This window comes from Ceraceosorus guamensis (assembly GCF_003144195.1).
Source record: "Ceraceosorus guamensis strain MCA 4658 unplaced genomic scaffold IE81scaffold_29, whole genome shotgun sequence".
NCBI classification, from domain to species: Eukaryota; Fungi; Basidiomycota; class Exobasidiomycetes; order Ceraceosorales; family Ceraceosoraceae; genus Ceraceosorus; species Ceraceosorus guamensis.
The window spans coordinates 188,496-208,667 of NW_020290024.1; the positions used below are offsets into that span (position 1 = coordinate 188,496).

At 56.1% G+C, this 20,172-nt stretch overlaps 6 protein-coding genes across 6 annotated transcripts; 3 read left to right on the top strand and 3 right to left on the bottom strand.

Moving 5' to 3' along the window:
• Positions 1 to 64: 64 nt before the first annotated feature.
• IE81DRAFT_323464 (hypothetical protein) lies at positions 65 to 3,241 on the bottom strand. The gene is made up of 5 exons (XM_025513958.1): positions 2,441 to 3,241; positions 1,920 to 1,988; positions 1,810 to 1,831; positions 467 to 1,741; positions 65 to 380 (listed from the first exon to the last, which is right to left on the bottom strand). The coding sequence occupies exons 1-5, from the start codon at positions 2,879 to 2,881 to the stop codon at positions 238 to 240; spliced, it is 1,950 nt and encodes a 649-aa protein (XP_025369656.1). The 5' UTR covers positions 2,882 to 3,241; the 3' UTR covers positions 65 to 237.
• Positions 3,242 to 3,485: 244 nt separating this feature from the next.
• On the top strand, positions 3,486 to 4,446 carry IE81DRAFT_124903 (hypothetical protein). The gene has a single exon (XM_025510213.1). The coding sequence runs from the start codon at positions 3,763 to 3,765 to the stop codon at positions 4,246 to 4,248; it is 486 nt and encodes a 161-aa protein (XP_025369657.1). The 5' UTR covers positions 3,486 to 3,762; the 3' UTR covers positions 4,249 to 4,446.
• Positions 4,447 to 6,319: 1,873 nt separating this feature from the next.
• IE81DRAFT_347428 (composite domain of metallo-dependent hydrolase) lies at positions 6,320 to 9,578 on the top strand (the record flags this gene model as incomplete). The annotated part of the gene is made up of 5 exons (XM_025516142.1): positions 6,320 to 7,423; positions 7,491 to 7,809; positions 7,892 to 9,284; positions 9,362 to 9,413; positions 9,507 to 9,578. The coding sequence occupies 5 exons, from the start codon at positions 6,320 to 6,322 to the stop codon at positions 9,576 to 9,578; spliced, it is 2,940 nt and encodes a 979-aa protein (XP_025369658.1).
• Positions 9,579 to 13,409: 3,831 nt separating this feature from the next.
• Positions 13,410 to 17,356, top strand: IE81DRAFT_124938 (hypothetical protein). Its single transcript, XM_025510214.1, has one exon. It carries the CDS (start codon positions 13,577 to 13,579, stop codon positions 17,108 to 17,110), a length of 3,534 nt encoding a protein of 1,177 aa, XP_025369659.1. The 5' UTR covers positions 13,410 to 13,576; the 3' UTR covers positions 17,111 to 17,356.
• Positions 17,357 to 17,694: 338 nt separating this feature from the next.
• Positions 17,695 to 18,226, bottom strand: IE81DRAFT_290153 (hypothetical protein; the record flags this gene model as incomplete). The annotated part of the gene is made up of 3 exons (XM_025511841.1): positions 17,695 to 17,869; positions 18,028 to 18,092; positions 18,164 to 18,226. Coding segments are annotated over 3 exons (303 nt in total), but the record flags the coding sequence as incomplete, so codon positions are not given.
• IE81DRAFT_124943 (hypothetical protein) lies at positions 18,073 to 19,244 on the bottom strand. The gene is made up of 3 exons (XM_025510215.1): positions 19,234 to 19,244; positions 18,164 to 19,167; positions 18,073 to 18,092 (listed from the first exon to the last, which is right to left on the bottom strand). The coding sequence occupies exon 2, from the start codon at positions 18,843 to 18,845 to the stop codon at positions 18,324 to 18,326; it is 522 nt and encodes a 173-aa protein (XP_025369661.1). The 5' UTR covers positions 18,846 to 19,167; positions 19,234 to 19,244; the 3' UTR covers positions 18,073 to 18,092; positions 18,164 to 18,323.
• Between the last annotated feature and the right edge of the window lie 928 nt (positions 19,245 to 20,172).

Sequence of the window (20,172 nt, forward strand, 5' to 3'; positions counted from 1 at the left end):
TACTCCAATCTAGCCTGTTCAACGCAGCTCTCGCGCCGAGTCCAGTCGCATTTCTCAGTCCTAGCGTTGATTGAAATTGGCATTAGCTCGACTCGTGAGAATGATGGTGACGTGATCTTGATACAGGATGCACAGAAAACTGAGGGTGGTGCCATGAAACATCGCACACTGCGTGCAGCAATGGCGAATGGAAGTGTGACTATAAGGGATCGACCTGGATGAGTGACACGGCGCGATTCAAGCGCCTCCGTGACCTTCGCCTGCATTGACAGCCGCAGTGACCGAGTCGCCCAGAGCAAGAGCAACGGTGAACGTCGTGACGAGGAGCGCTTGGCCCACCACGTCGACGATGGACGAGACGAAAGGCAAAGAGTAAATGTCTGGTATGGTCGGAGCGAACCAATCATCGAGATCAGCATCAACATCAACGTGCCACGTCTGCATTATGGTCCACTCCCGCACTCACCTGGGTCGTAATCGTTGTACCACAAGCCTATGGTCAGAGCGTGACTGACGAAGAGCGCGGCCACAAAGCCAAATGCGCCAATGATGACAAAGAAGATGGCAAAGGGCAAGCCAAAGCTCATCTGGCCCGAAGCCCAAACAAAGACCAGGAAGAGCGTCTCGATGATCAGTCCAATGATGAACAGCGTTGTCGGGACTAGCCAGCCTTCTGTGGGTGGTGGAAGCGAGGCGATGGCAGATGTGACGCGAGACCATAGACGAGAGATGCCGTTTCTGGAGCTGACCGACATCTCTCCGCTGCTGGATGTGGACCAAGACCTGACGGGCGCAAGACGTCGCGGAGACATCATGTTGGCTGCAGCTCCCTTTCCGCTGTGCAGAGCGGTGGATGTCCGACTGACAAAGATCGCTGCGCAAGCTCCAGGTAGTCCAGTGACGACCGGGGCCAAGAGTGCAAAGCCCTCGAATCGTTGCACGAATGCATCCAACAGCAGTCCTGCTCCGGATGAGATGAACATGGCTACAATGAGAGGCACCCACCCACTGGACAGCAGTTCCCGAACGTAGGCGTTGCGGTAGGTCGCGACAAAGCAGGAACCGCAGGCGACGAGCAGTCCAACGAGAATCAGCGTCGCCAAGATCGTCCCTTCAAAATGCACAAGTAGTGAAGCGAGAAGGCCGAGGATAGTCAACGTGAGAAGATCGCCCAGCGAAGCTGCGAGAGGGGAAGCGATATTGTCCGGATTGCCACCCAGTTGGCGAGTGACTACCACGAGAGCGCACATGAAGGAGCCCAGGATGGCAGAGGATAGCGATGCGGAAAGCATGCCTGTCGCTATGACCAAGACAAACTCGAAGTAGCCGTTGCGCAGTCGCAAAGCTGGGTCCACGACTGGCTTTGGATGATGGTGAATGATGCGGCGTGGCGAGAGTCGATCTTCAAGAGCAGCTCGTTTTGTTCCTCCACTACGTAGGACCTTCTGCGCGAAACGCAGAGCGAGCATCTGCTTCGATGACGCTGGTCCGCCATTGTTGCCCTCTGGCGCTGCTTCAGGAGTGATGACGCCGAGCACGAATGCCAAGATACCAGCAAAGGAGCTGACAATCAGAGCTTGCACCTGCAACAAGCTCATATTTCCTAGAATGAGTGTTTGTCGCGTTCGACGGACATCCAGCTCTCCAATATTTGCGGAAGTGGACATGCGCAGCGACAAATTCATCTCCAGGTTCCCTTTGAGGTTCAGCAGGATAGGCACGAGGATGAAGAGCTTGTCGACTGCGTGGAATAGAGGCAGAGGGATTAGTAGTCGTCAGACAGCATAGCCGAAAGCGGAGGTAGCTCACCCTTTACAAAGACTGGCCATCTCTGCAAAGGAGAACAGGCGCGCACAGCAGAGGAAGTAAGTCAGCGGCAGAGGGACGAGCTTCTGGCATTTGACAGAGCACAACCTCACCGCAATGTGGACTAGCAGCTCGCCTGCAAACATCAAGCTGAACACTGAAAGGACCAGAGTGGGCAACGCCTGTGTGGCGAAACGCCTTGTTGTCAGCCATGCCTGCCGCGTAGTGCTTGTGGGTGCGACCAGAGAGAGGCGTTCGTACAGCCACGGACTAGAGCTCATTGTGCAGCGGCTACAAGAAGCTGGGCGCCCCAGAGATGAGCTGGCAATGCTTTGGTGTACCTTCGCCAGGCTGACCCAACGCAAATGTTTGCCCGAGCTATCATAGTCGGGAGACAGCAAGTATAGAGATGCGCATCCCAGGGCTGTCAATCGTCCATCGATACGGTACAGTCCGGACTTGAGCACACTACGCGAAGCGCAACTGGGCTGCCCCAATCAGCCAGCGCATTGGCAATTAGGCCGCCATCTACGCCTTGGTAGCGATGTTGAGGCCAGCACAATCGACCCAGCCTCACCTCGCCCATACCCGCGCCAGACACGTGCCATCGTGCATCATCGTTGATGTCACTCACTTCTCTTGCGATCTCCCACGCTCTTGCCACGGGGCCTCTGCCTTTGAGTCTGGTGGTCCAACCCCCCGTCTCTCTCCTATCTTCGAAACGGTGCACATCAGACTCGTGACCGGATGGTGTGTGCGCATGTCCAACCTGTTCATTGCCATCTTGCTCATCAGCCGCATCGTAGAGGATCGGCCCCTGCGTCGAATGCCTTTTGGAAGTCGTGCCAGCCGCTTCCTGATGAGGCGTATCGTGCCCGGCGAATAGGCGGGCCTCTTCATCTCCATCGTAGTCACCATCATCGTACGATCTGTCCGACTCCAGAGAGCTCCTCAGTGCAGCCTGAGCAGCTTTGCGCGAAGATGCTCCTACGGCTGGGCTGCTGGAGCTGAAGCTTGCAGCTGCGCCATGGTCAGAATCTGTACCATCTTGAGTCGTGGACTGGATGTGGACCATAGCTTTACTTCGGGGACTGTCCAGGTGCAGAGGGGGAATGCTGGTACCTCGATTGGTCGTGTGTAGCGATGTTGGTGATTAGTCGTCCGGGTGTGAAGGGCTGGTGTTATCTTGCACACCGACCCTTGTAGCAGTGTGGAAGTGGGAAGGTAGGAACGAGTCGAACTGCACGCGTCTTCTTTCAACGAGACATCCAAGCGCCTAGCTGATCTGAGCATCAGCGATCGTGAGTCGGCAATTCGTTCGGCGTGGACGGCGGGCAGGAAGCAGGCATTCATTCAGGTGTCACTCCAAGCCAAAGCGCTGCACATATGGGGCTGATGAGGATCACGGATCACGGATGAAGGAGCGAGGTGAAGGTCTACGTCTGTAATGGCAGCAGAGAGTAGCCAAGTGCCTGCCTGCGTGCGTGTCGCACATGTGCTAGATCTGCAAAGGTATGTAGATGTGCTTTCTCTTGATCCGCCCGCCGCGCCCCCGTCTTGATATGAAGGATGGATTGGGCCGCCTGGCTTTACCGCTACCGCCGCGTAGGCATCATGCGAGGCTCAAGGCTTTTTGCTTGCATGCAGTGCGAGCGTGCACGTCCGAATGAGTGAATCATGTGCAGCGAATCCAGCAGCCATTCACCGCATGCCGTATCGCCCAAGTAGGTGCGCAAGAGCGAGGAGCAACAGAGCAACAGAGCAACAGAGCAACAGAGCGACAGAGCAACAGAGCGACAGAGCAACAGAGCAACAGAAGAGTCTGAAAGTGCAGGACGCATGCAGCAGTCACGAGTAGCCATGCAATGCGAAGCAGCCGCCAGCCCAAACGAACGGATCGGAGTTGACAGGAACGCAGCAAGCCGAGGAGATATTTATACGTGCGTGCATATATAGATGCGCAGAAGCAGCAGCAGCGGCACCAGCACCAGCACCAGCAAGCGTACACGGATCGATCTCACGAGGAGCGTACACCGTACCGCGTACACGAGGGACATCGTGACTTCAGCACTTGAGGCGGAATCAAAAGTTGCGAGCAACGGTACCTACCATACGCGCATAAATGACCATCCCGTGGCTTCTCTGCGGCTCACACATCGAGCGGAGTCTGGGCCCAGAAAACACATCAGCAGCAGTCAAGTGCATCAGCATAGGTACCTACGTGGTCTACAGAGGAGAATCTCCTCGTCATTCTTCTCCTGTGCAGACAGCTCGGCTGCATCTGGACCACCTTACGACGCGCTTTTGGTTGCGCTCAGCTCGTCGTCTCTTTGCATGGAGGCTGGCATGTGCATGTCTGGGCAAGTCGAGATTTGGCGATTCCGACATCGAAGACTCTCGATGGCTCTAGACACCGCCTGGCAAGAGCTGAAGGTTGTATAGGGAGGAGACCCAGTGGAGAGAGTCGCGGGGCCGGCATGCAGCAGCACCACACTCTTGACAACTGCATGCGTGCGTGCGAATCACCGGCTGGGCCTGCTGCAGAGCTTCGTGATCGCTGACTGGCTGCTGGGTCACGCGACCTTGCATCTGGCTTGGCATCTCCATCTCCACTCGTGACTCGTGACTGTGACTCTTGCTGACTGCCCACCTGATGCCTGCCTTGTGCTGCTACACGCGCCCAGTCTGAGTCCCATCTCGTGAAAGATCACTCTCCGACGCTTTAGCTCGCCAGAGTGTACAGTACATCATTACATGCACGATAGTAGTATAGCCCCTTGTACGTGTAAGTCGGATGGAAAGCCTTTGATGCTCCGTAAGATGACCACTGCTCTGCGCTAGGAAATTCGCGTTGCCCTACTCTGTTGATCGTGTGTTCGGAAGACGGTCTTTTCAAACGCGGTCAGGCAATTGTGTACTTCACAGAATCCCTCAGCTCTAAAGCAGATTTGCGAGCCCTGCGTTGTGTGTGATGGGTACTGCGGATGTCAGCGAGACATTCCGTGCAACTCCTCCTCTCCCGCTGCTGATCGTGATGGATGCAGCACGTGCAGCGCATTTACAAGGTAGGGACGCAGCAAGCACATGGCTTCTGCACCTTCCTGCGCATTTGAGTGCTGTGCAGCGGAGTCCGATCGCATTAGACCGATCAGCGAAACATCTTTATTGGGGGCCACATTCACGATTGAAGCATTCGATGGCCAAATCGCCAGCAGCTGAAGAGACGTGTGATGGAGGAGCCGGCAATTAGAAACATGTTGCGCGTGCACAAGCGACAAGCGACAAGCAGGCTGGTGTTGCGAAGTGCCAGGAAAACTCGGGGCTGGAGAGTCGTGGTTCGTGCGTATCCGAGCGCTAGTCAAGAGTGGCCGCCGCACAGAGTACCAGAGGACGGTGCACAGTTCGACCGAAGCGCTCGCCGTCACCACCATCCCCTCTCAAAGGTCGCGTGACCTGTTCGAGAATCAGCGACAGAAGAGAGACAGAAGAGGCTGCCGCTCGCACACTTTTCACGACGGCAGCAGGACGGCAAGCAAGAGCAAGCAAGCGCTTGCAGCGAGGTTGGAGCGACGCACGACGAGATGAGCGGATCTCGAAAACGCATGCATGCGCAGGCAGCGCTCATCTCTCTCTCTAGCTGCGCGCACGAAGCTTCTCGGCTTCGAATCGGGACTTCTGAGCAGCAGCAGCAGCAGCAGCAGCAGCAGCAGCAGCATCAGCGATTCGTTCCGCCACCTCGCGCATCTCCTTTAATTGATCGCCCACAGCAAAAGCCACAAATCTGATGAGAGAGTTCCAAAGGCGTGAAGATCTCGGTGCGCGGACTCACATTCGTATCCGACCAGCACAGAACAACCTTCATCACCGCAATCAAATTTGAAATTCCAATTCAATCTCTGCGAAGGCGAGCGAGCGCGCTTGACTGTGGAGCGAATTTGCAATTCTTTTGTTGCCTGCTATTGCATGCAAAATCACGTGGCCAACGTGCTGGCCCCGCTGAAGTCGCAAGAGGTCGGTGGTAAGGAGAATGGTGGATCCTTTTGACGGCCAAACGAGCTCTGATTCGCCAAGTGTGAGACTCAGGGAGGGTGTCACTCGTGACTTGAGTCGTGAGTCATATATGAGTGATAGATGTAAGCGCGAGCGCGGCGCGGCGCGGCGCAAGCATGAGGCAGAGCTCGGAATGCTCTCGAATTCGGTCTCAGCCCACACACGCTGTCATCGGTCAAACCACCATGGCAGCATCGACGCGACAACCGAAGCTCGGCAAGGCCCATGCAACAGCTATATATATATATAGAAGGTCAATCGCATCAGCGAAGCACGCGTGGTGCACGGATCGCTCGCGACAGCGAAGGGGAGAAGCGCATCTTCATGTCGTCACGTTCGCGGTTGTAGATTAAATGCACCCTGATGCATACAAAAGTCTGCCATCAACACCATCAACGTACACACTGAACACAGCCACCGCCAGCAACCAAGTCTGAGGGTGCACGTTGAGCACGATCCAAGCATGGCGGATGAAAAGATGCCCATGCTCACTGGCAGGAGCACGGCTCGCAAGAGCAGAGCCAGCTGGAGCATCCGATTGACCCTGCTCGCCCTTTCCATTGCGGTGTATACGCTCTACGCTACGCTGCGCACTGATACGACCTCTTGCAAGACGGCTGTCTGGCCCTTTCCGCCGACGCCCAAGCCATCCGACGATCCAAATTTGGCCAAGTGCCGCGCTCTCAAAGTGGCTCCCGGAGCGCCAGGCAATTTCAGCCAGCGTGTTCGCTCAGACAGAGCCAAGCCGCGATCAGAAGCGCCACCCGTGCTGATCAAGAATGCAAAAGTGTGGCGCGCCGATGCAAAGTCAGGGGTCATAGAGAATGCTAGCGTGTGGATCAACGATGGGCTGATCAAGCGGGTCGAAGGCGGAAGGGCTACGACTGCTGAGATGGAAGCCGTAGCTGCTTCGAGCAGCGACAGCGTGATCATCGATGCTAAAGGTCGATGGCTCACACCAGGCATCATAGACATCCATGTACATGTTGGTGTGTATCCCCAACCTCTGCTGGACGGCACGTTGGACGTCAATTCGCACCAATCTCCGAGGACACCGGCTCTGCGCTCAGTTGACGCGCTCAATTCCTTCGACTTGGCTTGGCATCAGCTAGCTGCAGGGGGCATCACCACCGGTCTCGTCCTACCGGGCAGTCTCAACAATGTTGGCGGCCAAGCCTTCCCTGTCAAACTTGGCAGACAAACGCTGAGCGATTCGAGGAACGGCGCATGGCGCAGGGTAGTCGATCCTCCCGCCGTCGTGGTGGGACCGGGCGAAGGATGGGGGCGTAATGCTACAGCTGGAGACGGCATGAAGCGCGCAAAGGGTCAATCTTCATGGAGGCACATGAAGATGGCTTGCGGCGAGAACGCCAAGCGTGGGTATGGGCTCGTCCGGATGGACGAAGCGCTTGGCTTCAGGTCCCTCTTTCAGCGCGCCAAGCAGCTCAAAGAATCTCAGGATAGCTTCTGTTCGCGATTAGAGCAGGGCGAAATTCAAACAGCTGAGTCTTTCCCAGATGACCTCGAGCTGGAAGCTGTTGTCGATGTGCTTCGGGGCAAGGTCAAGGTGGGCGTTGCGCACGCTGCAGCGTCTCCAGAATACGGCCCCGGCTGACAAACGCCCCTGTTTGCAGGTCAATACCCACTGCTACACGGCAGCCGACCTCGAAGCTTACGTGCGGCACACCAACGAGTACAAATTCCCGCTGGCCGCGTTTCACCATGCCCACGAAGCTTATCTGGTGCCCGATCTACTCAAGAAGGCGTACGGTGCTCCGCCCGCTGTGGCCCTCTTTAGCTTGAATGGCAATTACAAAGCGGAAGCCATCTCTGGCTCTCCCTTCGCACCTGCAATTCTCGAATCGCATGGATTGCAGGTACATATCAAGAGCGATCACCCTGTCACAGATAGCCGAAGGCTCGTCCAGCAAGTCGCTCAGGCTCATCATTATGGTGAGACGGCGCGAGTAATTCAAACGTGCGCTTATGTTACACGCAGCTCATCGCAATGCTCGATCCTCTTTTGCACTTGCAGGCTTCAACAAAGCTCTGGAATCGGTCACTAGCGAAGCTGCCCGCTCTCTGGGTCTTGATCATCGCATTGGGCACATCAAAGAAGGCTACGACGCCGATCTGGTTTTGTGGAGCGACCATCCCCTAAATCTTGGATCAACTCCCTTGCAAACCATCATTGATGGCACGCTTCAGCTCGACCTCTCCTTAGCGCACCAGAACACAAGCAAAAGCGCAGCAGACTCGTGGCCGCGTCAAGCGGACTACGCTCACGAAGTGCATCGCGTCAACACAAGTGGTCCGGACATTCTGACCGGTCAAGCTAATGCTGGTCCCGAAGCGTTGGCAGGGCGCTTCGATGACCTTGTCCTCGCCAACGTCTCTGCTGTCTATCTTCAACAGGGCGAGAAGGTCAAGCTGGTCGATCTGAACGGCACCGGCACCGTCCACGTCGAGAAGGGCACCATCACTTGTGCAGGATCCCTGCAAGCGTGCCCATTGAAAACGCACCACACCGTTGACCTTAAGGGACGTGGTGTGATCACCCCCGGTCTGACGACTTACGGATCTGAGCTCGGTCTTTCGGACATCGTGAGCGAACCTTCTACTGGTGATTTCGCATCCGCTCGATCCAACTTCAACACGCTCGTAGGCAGGAGTTCTTTGCCCCTAAGTCGAGCAGTCGATGGGCTTCAGTGGGGCAGCAACGACCTGCAACGCGCATTCGCGAGCGGCGTTACCAGCGTCGTCGTCGCTCCGCGCTCTAGCGGCAGTTTTGTGGCTGGCGTATCGACGCGCTTCCGAACAGCTGTGGAAGACGTTTGGAACCCGCATGCTATCCTCAAAGAAGAAATTGCGCTTCACGTTTGGTTGTCGCACTTGCAAGACGGAGACGCTGGATCCATCTCGGAAGCGGAGCAGATTGGTGTGCTGCGCGATCTGCTTTCGAGAGCGGATCGCATTCGCACGCACGATGCGGCGGAAGGTGGAGGATACAACGATGGCGTTTGGCAGCGAGTAGTCGCGGGAGAGCTGGCTCTCGTAGTGCACGCAAGCAAAGCTGAACGTCTAAGCACAATTTTGAAGCTGAAGCACCAGCATCGTCGATTGAGGCTGGTTTTGGCGGAGGCCGAAGAGGCAGCTCATGGAGGTCTGCCGGCCGCGCTTGCGGCTGCGGGTGTGGGAGTACTGATCAAGCCGTTCATCCGACCGCAATTCTACGACAGCAGACGGGCTTTGCCTGGTCCGCCACTGTCGAGCAACTCTACCCTCTCCGTCCTCCGCGCGCACAAAGTCAAGACTGGCTTCTTGATGGATGAGAGCTGGGAAGCTACATCCCTCTTGTGGGACGCTTCTGCTGCTTCGCTGGAAGCGGGCGTGGAAAGAGGCGAGGAGGTGCTAGAACATCTTTTGAGGTGAGATAGCGCCGAGGAGCGAGCCGCACGTCAAGTCTCAAGCTGATGAGTACCTCCACCTCGCGCTACAACCGCAGCTTGGAGAGCTTGCTGGGCCTAGAACCGACTCGGGATTGGGTCGCATACGATGTGAGTCGTGAGGTCTCGCACCGCCGCCTGGACGGGGGAGGCCCCCCCTCAGCCCATGCGCTCATCTTTTGCATTGCTCCATCACGCTTCCAGCACAATCCCTTTGAATATGGCGCAAGACCCGTGGCCATCGGGGGACCAGCAGGTGTTGCAATGTTCCCGTGATCCGTTGTTCGTGGCATCACCCAACCTTTTTTTGCTTCCGACAATGAGCAAAACGAGCATGGGAGCTCGTCCTATTTCACGCTTACCACTTCAAGGCTTTGGCTTCACCTTGCTGCGTGTTTTCGTGACTTTGCTGACTGCGAGCTGAGGATCCCGCCAATCGCATAGCTACAACAGCATATCGCACGTCTATTCCGTCATACGTGTGGCTGGACCTGCATTCACCAGTCAAGTTCTCGATCGTCCATGTAACAGCAACAACAATCAAGCCCGACATTCTTGACCCACGCGTGCACACTCGTGACTGTTGCTATGCCGCTACACGTTTGCGAATGGTCAGGACTTGGTCGTGGCACTGCTGGGTGCATGCAAGAGTCCTGGATCGGGGTGATGATTTGACTCTTTAAATAGCAGCTTGAGACCTGCTCGACGAGGCGCGGGGGCGGGGCCCACTTATTTCGATCCGGACGGATGCTAGCGACGCGTACGTGTGGCTTGAAGCTGCTGGCTGTACCTACATCGTTCCACGCAGGTCGACCGCTGTGCGAATCACGAATCGGTACAAGCTTGTGCCTGCAGCCGCGCGCTCATGAGAGTCGTGAGTGCCCGCAACCAGTCTGCAGCATAGTCAAGACTCGCACACCTCTTCTGCAAGCGCTTGCGCTCACTTTTGCAAACTGCTCGGAAGTGTTGGCTAGCGGCTTATCCGTCCGATGAACGGCTCTTTGTGAATAAGGGAGGCCGTGAGCCGAGATGGGACGGGGTGGTCCTGACGCTCTATTCTGACCCGTTCTTCTCATAGTTGCTCGTTCGAAGAAGGGAAGTCAGATTGGAGGGCATAATTTTGACCTGAACCATTCAAGGAGCACGCCATTTGTGAGGGTGGACTGGATCGCCAAGCATCATGAATGACGAGCACTGTATCACTCTGCTATACTTTTACACTGGTGACCACCATGGCACCATGTTGCACCGACGCCCGGCGGAGCTGTCAATCTTTCAGCATCAACTTTCAAGCCGGACTTCAAGCAGACAGCATATGCCCTGTATACCTGTCCTAGCTCATTTGCGAACGCCTGCGCACGAGCCCGGGAAGCGAGACGACGGATCGATCAATCGTCACGCCGCGCTGCTGTGGACGCGCAAAAACTGTGGCTTGGTCGTTTGCTGGGCCGGCCGCGCAGCGATGGGCGACGGCACCGTCCTGCAGCTATAGTCTTGAGTCACAACACGCTTGAGTCTTGATTTATATATAGAGTCACAGTCCACAGCAGTCATCGATCGATCATCATCATCAGCCTGCTGCTGAGTATAGATGCTTTTCGCTGGCTGCATGTATGCTGCTCCTGCAACGCGCTTGCCCGTCTCACGCGGCCAGAAGAGCTTCAGCCCGCCGCCGTCAGCATCCGTCATTCGTATCTCAATTGTGGCGCTCCTCTGCGGAGTAAAGGCGCATTTCGCGGCGCATACATGGGAGTTGTGACCAGCATAGCCCATGCGCGTGCTGTAGCCATGCACTCGAGCTAGGCAGCTCAGGGTCTCTCTGCATAAATGCAGGTCACTTTGAGTACGGCGGTAGTCTTTCAGTTTGAGTCACAAGTGTAGAAACAGTAGTATACAGTCAGGTATACATCACTGTGACTGTACTAGACTACTCGGACTGCCTCGTACCCGCTCAACTTAGCGCAGACGTACACCATTGAAGTGGCTGACTCGCGAGCAGACAAACGGTCTTGGCATGCAAACGCACCACACCTCGATCAATTTCCTCAAAGAGGTCAGCTTGTGAAGCACGAATGTGAAGATAGCAACCCCTTTTTGGCGCTGACATCGACCCGGCGGACGTTTTTGTTTTTCTTTGGCGAGTCACGAGTGCGCCTGGCGCCTGGCGGCGGCGCAGTGAAATCTGGAATGGATGAATCAAGAATGGGCATGCGTGTGTATATAGGCATGTGTGCCGGCAGTTTCCGGTGAAGACACATGATCGAGTCACGATCGACTTTGAGGGCAAAATGAGCGCCTTCGATTCTGCTGTAATCACTCAGCGCAGCAAAAGAAGCAGCGCCCTCGTTTCTCGTGCTGCCTTGGTCCTTTCGCATGGTCCTGCCAATACATAGGTGCCGCCATGCAGCAGCATGTATCCACTCACACTAAATACCCATGATGTTTCAGCTCGACACTCAGACAGCCTACAACACCGTACAGAGATGAGGTGCGATACAGCAATAACGAGTCAGGTGAGTCGTGCAAGTGTGTGAACGCGGCAACCGGTCCCACGCAGTCCTGAGTCCAAAATGGCATTTTGAGGCTCAGAGCAGCCACCTACGACGGTGGGATGGCGATGCGTGAAGACTCATCAGCCCCCATTACCGCTCCGCCTTGCTTTCCCGCCTCGATCGTTCCATCGACTTTCGCACGATGTCGTCGGCGTCATCTCCGATGATGCGGAGCATGCGCGATGAGAGCTGCTGAGGGGGGATGTGCGCGCTTGATGTCGGGAGTCGAGATCGAGTTCATCAAATCGACTTGCGCTTCCGCCTAGCACCCATGCATAGCTTCTTGCGTCTTGAAGGAGGACTGACAGCGGGGTGGATCAAGACGAGCAGAGCGAAGCCGGAGAGAATGACTGCATCATGGACTCGCATTCTGCACGTCCGACGCTCCGCCGATCTCTGCGTGCCAGCATTCACCTATACCAGCTGCTTCTGCATGGTGGTGAAGGGCCGTGGCGTATGGCATTCAGCCGCTTCAGCCGCCTGCTGCTGGCTATGTAGCTCATGCACGCGCACAAAAAAAAAAAAAAGGTCAGGAACGTCGCACCATGCAATTGACATGCATGCATGCAGCAGCAGCAGCAACCAAGAGCTTTGCTGCATGACGTGCCACGGTGAGCTCTCGCATGCCTACTGCATGCATGCCGCGCTTTCCCTCGAATAGAACGGATCTCGGCGCGCCGTACGTGGCTTAATTGTGCTCTGGTCGCGGCTGCCCCGCGCGAATCATGGTGTATAGATGTATATTACGGCCTTAAAGCGCGGACGAGCCTTTGTCCCATCATATGCTGAGCTAGGATGCAGGCGGACGAAAGGCGACCCGGCGAAAGGGCAGGCAGCACCTCGTCGGTCCGCTTTGCCCCTCTGGGACAAAAGAGATGCGGTCGGCGCTCTGCCAAGCCACACATCCATGACGCGAGACACGCATTGGCCGCGTGTGTATACGCACAACTGTATGGTACGAAAATGGCATGCCGCAGAACGAGGCAGGTCGTTGTTTAGTCGTGTCCACTCGATCACACTCATCAGCCTTGGCTCGCGACTGGCGCACCGTCTTGATCACCCGCATCTCTGTCAACCTTCACAACCGCGCCGCTCCTCCACTGCAAGCTAGTCAGTCCACTGTGACTCCTTTGACATAGTTGCAGGCCACGAGCGAAGAGTCCACCTCGATCACCACGCCCACTCTTTCCCTGGCCCTTTGAAAGCCAGCTCATCGCAGCTGGGTTTCCATTAGCACTGCGCCAGTACTCGCTCAATCCACGCAACTTCGCCTGGTGTTATCACTGCGGCAGCGACCAGGCGATCGACTGGTCTCTCATTCTTCAGTCGTCGCGGACCTCGAGCCGGTGTTGACTTGCCGTGTGACTATCATCCGGGAGCAGCATGTCGGACATTGGAGCGCAGGCATGACATCGCACACAACACGATCCACTCGATTGGTTTCTCAGCAGCGTCCGCTGATTCACGTCCTTGCCTCATAGCATCTATAGCACCCTGTCTGCACAATCGCATCATCAACCACCTTGCAACTAGAACCCGTCCTTGTCAAAGGTGCGTCGCCCCTCGTTCCGATATCTTGGGCTATCTGTGAAACATCGCGCCGCAAGCGCCTCCTGTTCTCGAGCTCAATCCTCCTTAGGTCAAAATGATGCTTCATCACCGAGCTTTCGGCTGACCTTTACGCCCCCCTCCATCCTTTTCGTGTGCTACCCCAAATTTGCCATGTTGATCACAGACTCGCCGATCTTTGAGCCCGCGCGGAAGCGCGTGTCGAGGCGCTGGCCTCGGTCACCTTCGAGCCCAGCGAACAGGTCGTCGCCTCGATCTCCGACGGCCTCTTCACCCAAGGACTTCTCATCATCTTCCATTTCGCGCGCTAGAGTTGCATCAGAACTTCCGCCTGAAGCGTTTAGAGCGGGTGGCGCATTTGGGACCCAACATCGGCTTGCTCAATGCGAGGAGGATTTAGTGCTCGACGATCTTTTACCTTCACCTTGCCAACACTTTGCCGCCTACATGCACCTGCACCGCGAAGGTGTCGCGATGACTGCTGCTTCACATGGTGGAAGCAGGAAAAGCGAAGCCCCTCCTCTTACGGAGCTGCGCAGGGGCTCAGCTCAGACTCTGCGGCTTGATGTTGATGGACTGGATCTAGGCGGTGAGCGAGTGGAAAGTAGCAGTGTGGCCTCATCTTCTGGCTACGTCGCGCTCGAAAGCGCTGCTTGGACGCTACCAGCACCCGACTACGAGGACACATCTGCATCGACCACCGAATGCGGCGACCGTTCCCCAAATGACCTCAGCCAACCGGCGCCTGCAGGGAGACAATGGAGACACATGTTTGATTGCGAGGAGCGCCACGATTCGGAAGATACGTTTGCGGCTCACTTGAGGCATGACTGCGTTCACGCTCATCCCATCCACAACGCCGAGACCATCCTCGACGCACAGACGCGTGAGCGCTTGCTTGAAGATGGACAGCATGCCGACGGCCTTGGGATAGATGCCGGACCTGGCGCCGGGCTTGTTCCCTCCATCAGCCAGCGAGCGTGGCAGTCGTCCCCAGCGGATCACGAACAAGTGTTGGGAGGCTTTGCGAGCTTGGGCTTACCGATGGGAGTAGCTCGCTCAGTGACCAGCACCAAAGGTTCCTCTATGCAAGGTGCTTCGTCAGCTTCTAGCACGCCTGCGTTGGAAGCGCAAGCCTTCACAAGCAGCGCACCGCGATGCGCCACGCTCATCCCTTCGAGATACGATGCCAGTGAAACTCTGGACCTCTTGACGATAGAGGAGATGGGCCAGCACAGCATCAATATCGGCAGCGCCTCCGATTGGATCGGCACCCGAATGAGCAGCTCAGCGACACAATCGAAAGGCTGGTCAGTTGCACGAGCCACCACAAGGGCGCGCAAGTGGATAGTCGCTCCGCTGGGTACGGACGATGATGCAAGCCAACAGCTGCGAGCTTCTCGAGCATTCGTCGTCTCCGACCACGTTCCTGGCTCTCGCGCAGAACACTTCCTCGGCAGTCAAAGTTCGGGATCGGCCTTTCAAGCCACCCCTACGGCGCCTCCGATCTTCGAGCTTCGTCCTTTGCGTCCGATGGCCTCGCCCTTCGCGGCTCTTTCAGGGCACACCACTATTCTTGCGGGTCCTTCGGTATATCGAAGTCTCCTAACAGACCGAGGACTGTTAGCAGGGCACACTCGGAAGCCTCTCACCTCGTCGACCCTCGCCGAGCGACGCCTAGCCTCTATCAGACACGACCCGCTCCCTTTCGTCGAAGCCAGGCGACCATCACTCGGTAAAAGCTTTTCGACAGAAGCGTTACCTCTGGGAGCCACGTCGCATGCAGCGACCCCTACGCCACAGGTTGAGGGCGCGGTTAGCCCCACACGCCACAGCACACCAGCTAGTGCTTTCGCTCCAGTGGACTCGCTCGATCATCATAGCTCAGAGGGCTACCCGCCTTCGAAGGACATGACTGCTCGTTTCTCCAACTACAACTTTGGTGTCGCGCAGCCGTCTGCTGGTGCTGCGTCGATCACGCGCAGTGACACGCTCATGCCACCAAACTTCGATGATCTCCATGAGTACTCGCCCCGGACCTCCTTGACGTACTCGTCAGCAGAAGCTCGCAATGCCCTGATCCAACATCCTGTGAGCACACCTATGAATGTGCATGCTGCGGAGCGCAAGTCCCGCGGCGCCGACAAGCGACTCGCCGACTGGTTCAGGAAACGACGACTCCCCGGATCTGGCTCGTCGCCCGCGGGTTACAGTGGTGCACCTTCAGTGAACGAGATGGATACCGAGTCCTCGAGTCTCACAAAGGATTCGGGGCTCCTTTCAGCATCAATCTCTTCAGATTCTGGCACACCTCTCGATGCGACGCGGATAAGCAGCGAAGCACCACGCATACCCACGGGTTCTTCTGCGAGATCGATGGCAGCTCCTCCCTCGAAGCGAAACGAGCCCATTCAGCAGGACTTTGATTTTATTGGCAGCGATGACAAATTTGCACGAGACTTGAAGAAGCATCATGCTTACATGCGAGGGGAGCCTCTACGCAAGGCGCTGACGACCCAGCAGTCGGACAACGATTCTGGCTACGCGGCGATGACCGGCGTGCAGGCTGGAAGAGACAACCTGCACAGGGTCCGCAGCACATCTGAAGACGTCGCGCTCAGGAATCCCTCTGTCAAAGCTCCATTACGAGGCTCGCCGCTCAATGCATCATCAAGCAAAGCTACAACCCTGACCACGGAAGGTGCTGGTACAGCGGACACAATGGGTCCGAGTCACAGCCGGCACAAAACACTCAGGCGACCTCGCTCGATCGCTTCGGGGATGATCAGCCGGACTGCAAAGTCTACACCTACATCTGAAGACTTCTCGCTGCTTGCTGAAGTGCTCGCGCAAGAATCAGCCTCGTCCAGAAGCCCAACATCAGAGGCGCAGTACTCTTCGAACGATCCCTTCGCGTCAGGAGATAATGGATTCGTCGCTTCGAGCTGGGCGCTGAATAACGCATTGCTAGGAACTGACGCGGATGCATCTCAAGCAGCCTCTTTGATCATGATCATACCCTTATTCTCCGCGATCGACGCAGAAAAGCAGACTGCACGTCCTAGAAGGTATCTGCGAATTGCTTACGTATCCTTCGATGCGAGTATGCTAGGTGCGAGCCCTGTCAATGCCTTCTCCTCTTCACAACGCGAACCTCGCGATGCATCTACACCACCTCTGCAACTTCCTGCCGCTAGCTTGGGCTCGGACTCGCACCATCCCGCGTGGTATCGCAAGCTGGCATCTGCACTTGGCCATCACGCCTCAGAGCACGTCTCCATGAGCGAGAAGGACTGTGCCAGCACCGCCGAATGGTCGTCTCCGGAGAAAGCCAAACCTGCGAATCTGCAGCCTCGACGTCGTTCACCTACCGTTGGCCCCTTCCGCGTTACGGCGCTCGTCTTGCCAGGCTCGGATGATGCCTTTGGAAAGGAGCTCGTGCCTGACTTGCCGGAGCCTTTCACCTTTCCGCTCGTACTTGCGCTCTGCGATGCTCGACGCAGTGTCGAATTTGTTCCCGAGGGTTGGGCCACTCTTGGTCTGACCAAGGGACCGATTCCTGGAGGCTGCGAAGGCAGCGCAGATGATTTGGTGGGCGCCAACGAAGGTCGATACGAACAGCCAGAAGCGCTGGAGCGTATCGCAGACCTCGTCATCGCCGGCTGCGCTGCCATCATGGACCTCTGATACGTGAATCATGTTCAACGCGATGGCCTCGACGAGGCAGCAGTACCCAAGAACTCGCGGCATGTTCCGCGTCCCAATACGTCCGCTAATGTGAGGTACACATCGCAGCCCGCCGAGCCCGCGACATCTTTACGCATTCTACTTAGCTGTCCCTTCCATCTTGTATAATCATATTGCAATCTGCGAGACACCACCGTCATCCCAATTGAATCCCTAATCTGCTGCCATCCGCTGGTTCTTCGGTTTCGTCGACTCGTGTCACGCGTTTTCGGGCAGCTGTCAGTGACATTTCCATGCGTCGAGCGCTGCATCTTCATCAGTCGTTGCAAGCGAGGTACATCAGTCGCCGATACCTTTGGCCCGCGTGCTCTTCGAACCTCTCCGCAGATCGCTGTGCGCATGCTCTTCGTCACAGGTGACTTTTACTGTGACTTACCCACTCCCACACATCGCTACGTGTCCGCCCGAAAGTGCCTTTGTCGCGCTTTCGCAAGGCCATGATGACTTCTGAGTACGAGGTGGCATTCACAATTGAGAGGTGGTGTGAAAGTCGACAGGCTTTGAGCGCGAGCACCAGGCCAGACTTATGCCGTAGCCGAAGCTGCCTCGGGCGTTCCGGAGTCATCGTCTAGGGCCGCACCCGCACCCGCACCCGTAGCCCCGCTCGCTTCCTGCGCCTCATCCCACTCTTCATCCTTCAACTCTTCAGCATACACCTCTGGATGTTCGAGGAAGCAAGCTTGCATCTCGATGAACGACCTGATCACGCCGAACCGAGAAAGAGAGAAAAAAAAAAAAAAAAAAAAAAAAAAAAAAAAAAAAAAAAAAAAAAAAAAAAAAAAAAAAAAAAAAAAAAAAAGGAATCGTCTGTGAGCGTGCGACCGACGCTTCTTGAAGCGCACGCGGGCAACACTCACTCGATGCAGTCTTTGCCTTTCGGTTCTGTCTCGGAGAAGACGAAGCACGAGAACGACTTTTTGAACTGGAGATATGCGACACCTCAATGTCAGCCACCGAATCTCAGGAATGAGTATGACATCGTGCGTGACTCACCTGCTCTCCGCACGGTCCATAAGCCATGCCTCCTAAGCAGGGACAGTCCCAATTCAGCTTGCCCGTGACCGGATCGAAAGCTCCTTCCTGACCCGATTCTTCAGCCGCCTCCTCTTCCAGATTGGCAAAGTTGGCTGTGAGCGGAATGGCATGCGTTCCGTCAATTGCGTGCTCTTGTAAAGTGACAGAAGCGGAGCTGCTGACTCTGTTGTAGACGAACGGTGCGGTGCGGTCCGAGCACCGCTAACTCACCACTGTGGCTCTCGGCGGAGTTTTCGACGTCGTGTTCTTGCTCAATATCCTCCTGCCTTTCCCGGGTCCTGATGAGCTCGATCGGTCCACCCTTGTGCGCCTTGATCCTGTCCGAGTAACTCGCTCTCTTGGCAGCCAACGGAGCCGTGTTAGGCAAGGAATCCGAGTCTAAAGAGAGCGCGTTGGAATGAGTGGAGGAGAGATGGAGATTGTATCCATACAGGCTAGCGCCCATCCCAGCTAGACCCGCTGCCCATGCCAGACGGTGGCGAGTGCCCGCAGTGGCAAAGGAGTGGCTGGATTGTGCGTGTGCTGTACTAGATGATGCGAATGAGGCCCTGCTTGATGAGCTGCATTGCCACCGGGGACACCTGGCTTGCGGTCTAGCCAGACCGCGCAGAGCTCCAGCGCTCGTCCGCTGTGAGAACATGTCGCTAGCAGTGACCAAGACTTTGAATCGTGTGAGTAGGAGAAGGGCCAGCCTAGAGTGTCGATGACGTAGACTAATGAAGAAGGCAGGCGTCGAGGGTGAAGGCCCAATAGCATCTTACCAACGCCGTGTGGGCGGTATTGCCATCCAAAGGGTCTCGCCTCGTCCGGACCTGACCTCACGCACGCCTGCTCTCAGTTCCGAATCACCAATCAAATCGTGAATCATGCACGCAGAAAACTCCAGAAGCTCAAGTCACGTGTTACTTGTTCGGCCGTAACAGCAAGCCGCCGGCGCAGCAGTTTGAGTCGATTGAATCCAGCTGAATCGCAGTCGTGAGTGTCAGAGTCGGGTTTTTTGGCCTGCGTTGCATCCAATTCAGACTCACCACTCGTGACCACAGAGGTCAAACCTGCTGCCACGTAATCCGGGTTGTTTATATTTCAGATCTTGATGCAGATCAATCAAATGAAGAATCGTGAAGGCTTGCAACAAGTTCAAATACAGTCGCGAGTTCCAACGTTGTACGCATGATGGTCAATCAGTTGAGCTCCAAGCTTTGGGTTCATGCAGCTCGAGCAACCGACGAGGCGCAGAGTCGTCAAAGCATGACAGAACGCCGAGCTCTAAACTTCGGATGACCCAAAGTCCGACAGACACGCACTAAAGATTCGGAGTTGCACTTGTGACTGCATTCACAGTCACGATTGGGCGTGGCGTTATTTCCTATCGATGGCTGCACTCTACCACATTTGCTGGATGGATGGCCATCTTTGCTCACTTTCGCAGGCCGACTATCACCATCAAGCCAGGCCCGCGCGGCACGTCAGCACGAATCAGGAGCAGCAATCGGTCACACGCACGGCACAACGCCTCACCACGACCGATCACTTTACCGCGAGCCTGAGAGCGCGCGACTAGCACGGTGCGCATGCTCACCAACATACATGACATCCACAATTAATCTGTTCCCAAGTTCCGGCTGAACGTCACGTCACGCAGCAATCGGAAATGTCGGCGGCCAATCGAATGCGGAGATGAGGTAAGCATGGCGATATCTGGAAGGATGGAACGTTGAGTAGAATCACGAACCAGACGCTTCTGAGAATGCTGCGACGACCAGGTCGAGAAAAGCTTTGGAGCCCCACTTGGCTCCCTCTTCGCCTTTCAATTGCTCTCTTGCATTTCATGCTCACTTGATTGCTCTGTCGGAAGTACAGTCCGCGTGAACGACGTTACAAAGGGAGGGTCGTGTCAGGCACACAGCGGAAATCTCGTTGCGCTGCTGGACCCTCGGCCTTTCGGCTGCCAGAAATTTGAGGCATGT

Bases quoted from the DNA above. Each gene is read 5' to 3' on its own strand.
- IE81DRAFT_124903 (XM_025510213.1), top strand. From the start codon at position 3,763: ATGCGCAGAAGCAGCAGCAGCGGCACCAGCACCAGCACCAGCAAGCGT.
- IE81DRAFT_323464 (XM_025513958.1), bottom strand. From the start codon at position 2,881: ATGGTCCACATCCAGTCCACGACTCAAGATGGTACAGATTCTGACCAT. The intron at 1,742-1,809 runs GTGAGCTACCTC...TATTCCACGCAG, and splicing joins ATGGCCAGTCTTTGTAAAGG to TCGACAAGCTCTTCATCCTC. The intron at 381-466 runs GTGAGTGCGGGA...CGACCATACCAG, and splicing joins GTACAACGATTACGACCCAG to ACATTTACTCTTTGCCTTTC.
- IE81DRAFT_124943 (XM_025510215.1), bottom strand. From the start codon at position 18,845: ATGTTCTCACAGCGGACGAGCGCTGGAGCTCTGCGCGGTCTGGCTAGA.
- IE81DRAFT_124938 (XM_025510214.1), top strand. From the start codon at position 13,577: ATGTTGATCACAGACTCGCCGATCTTTGAGCCCGCGCGGAAGCGCGTG.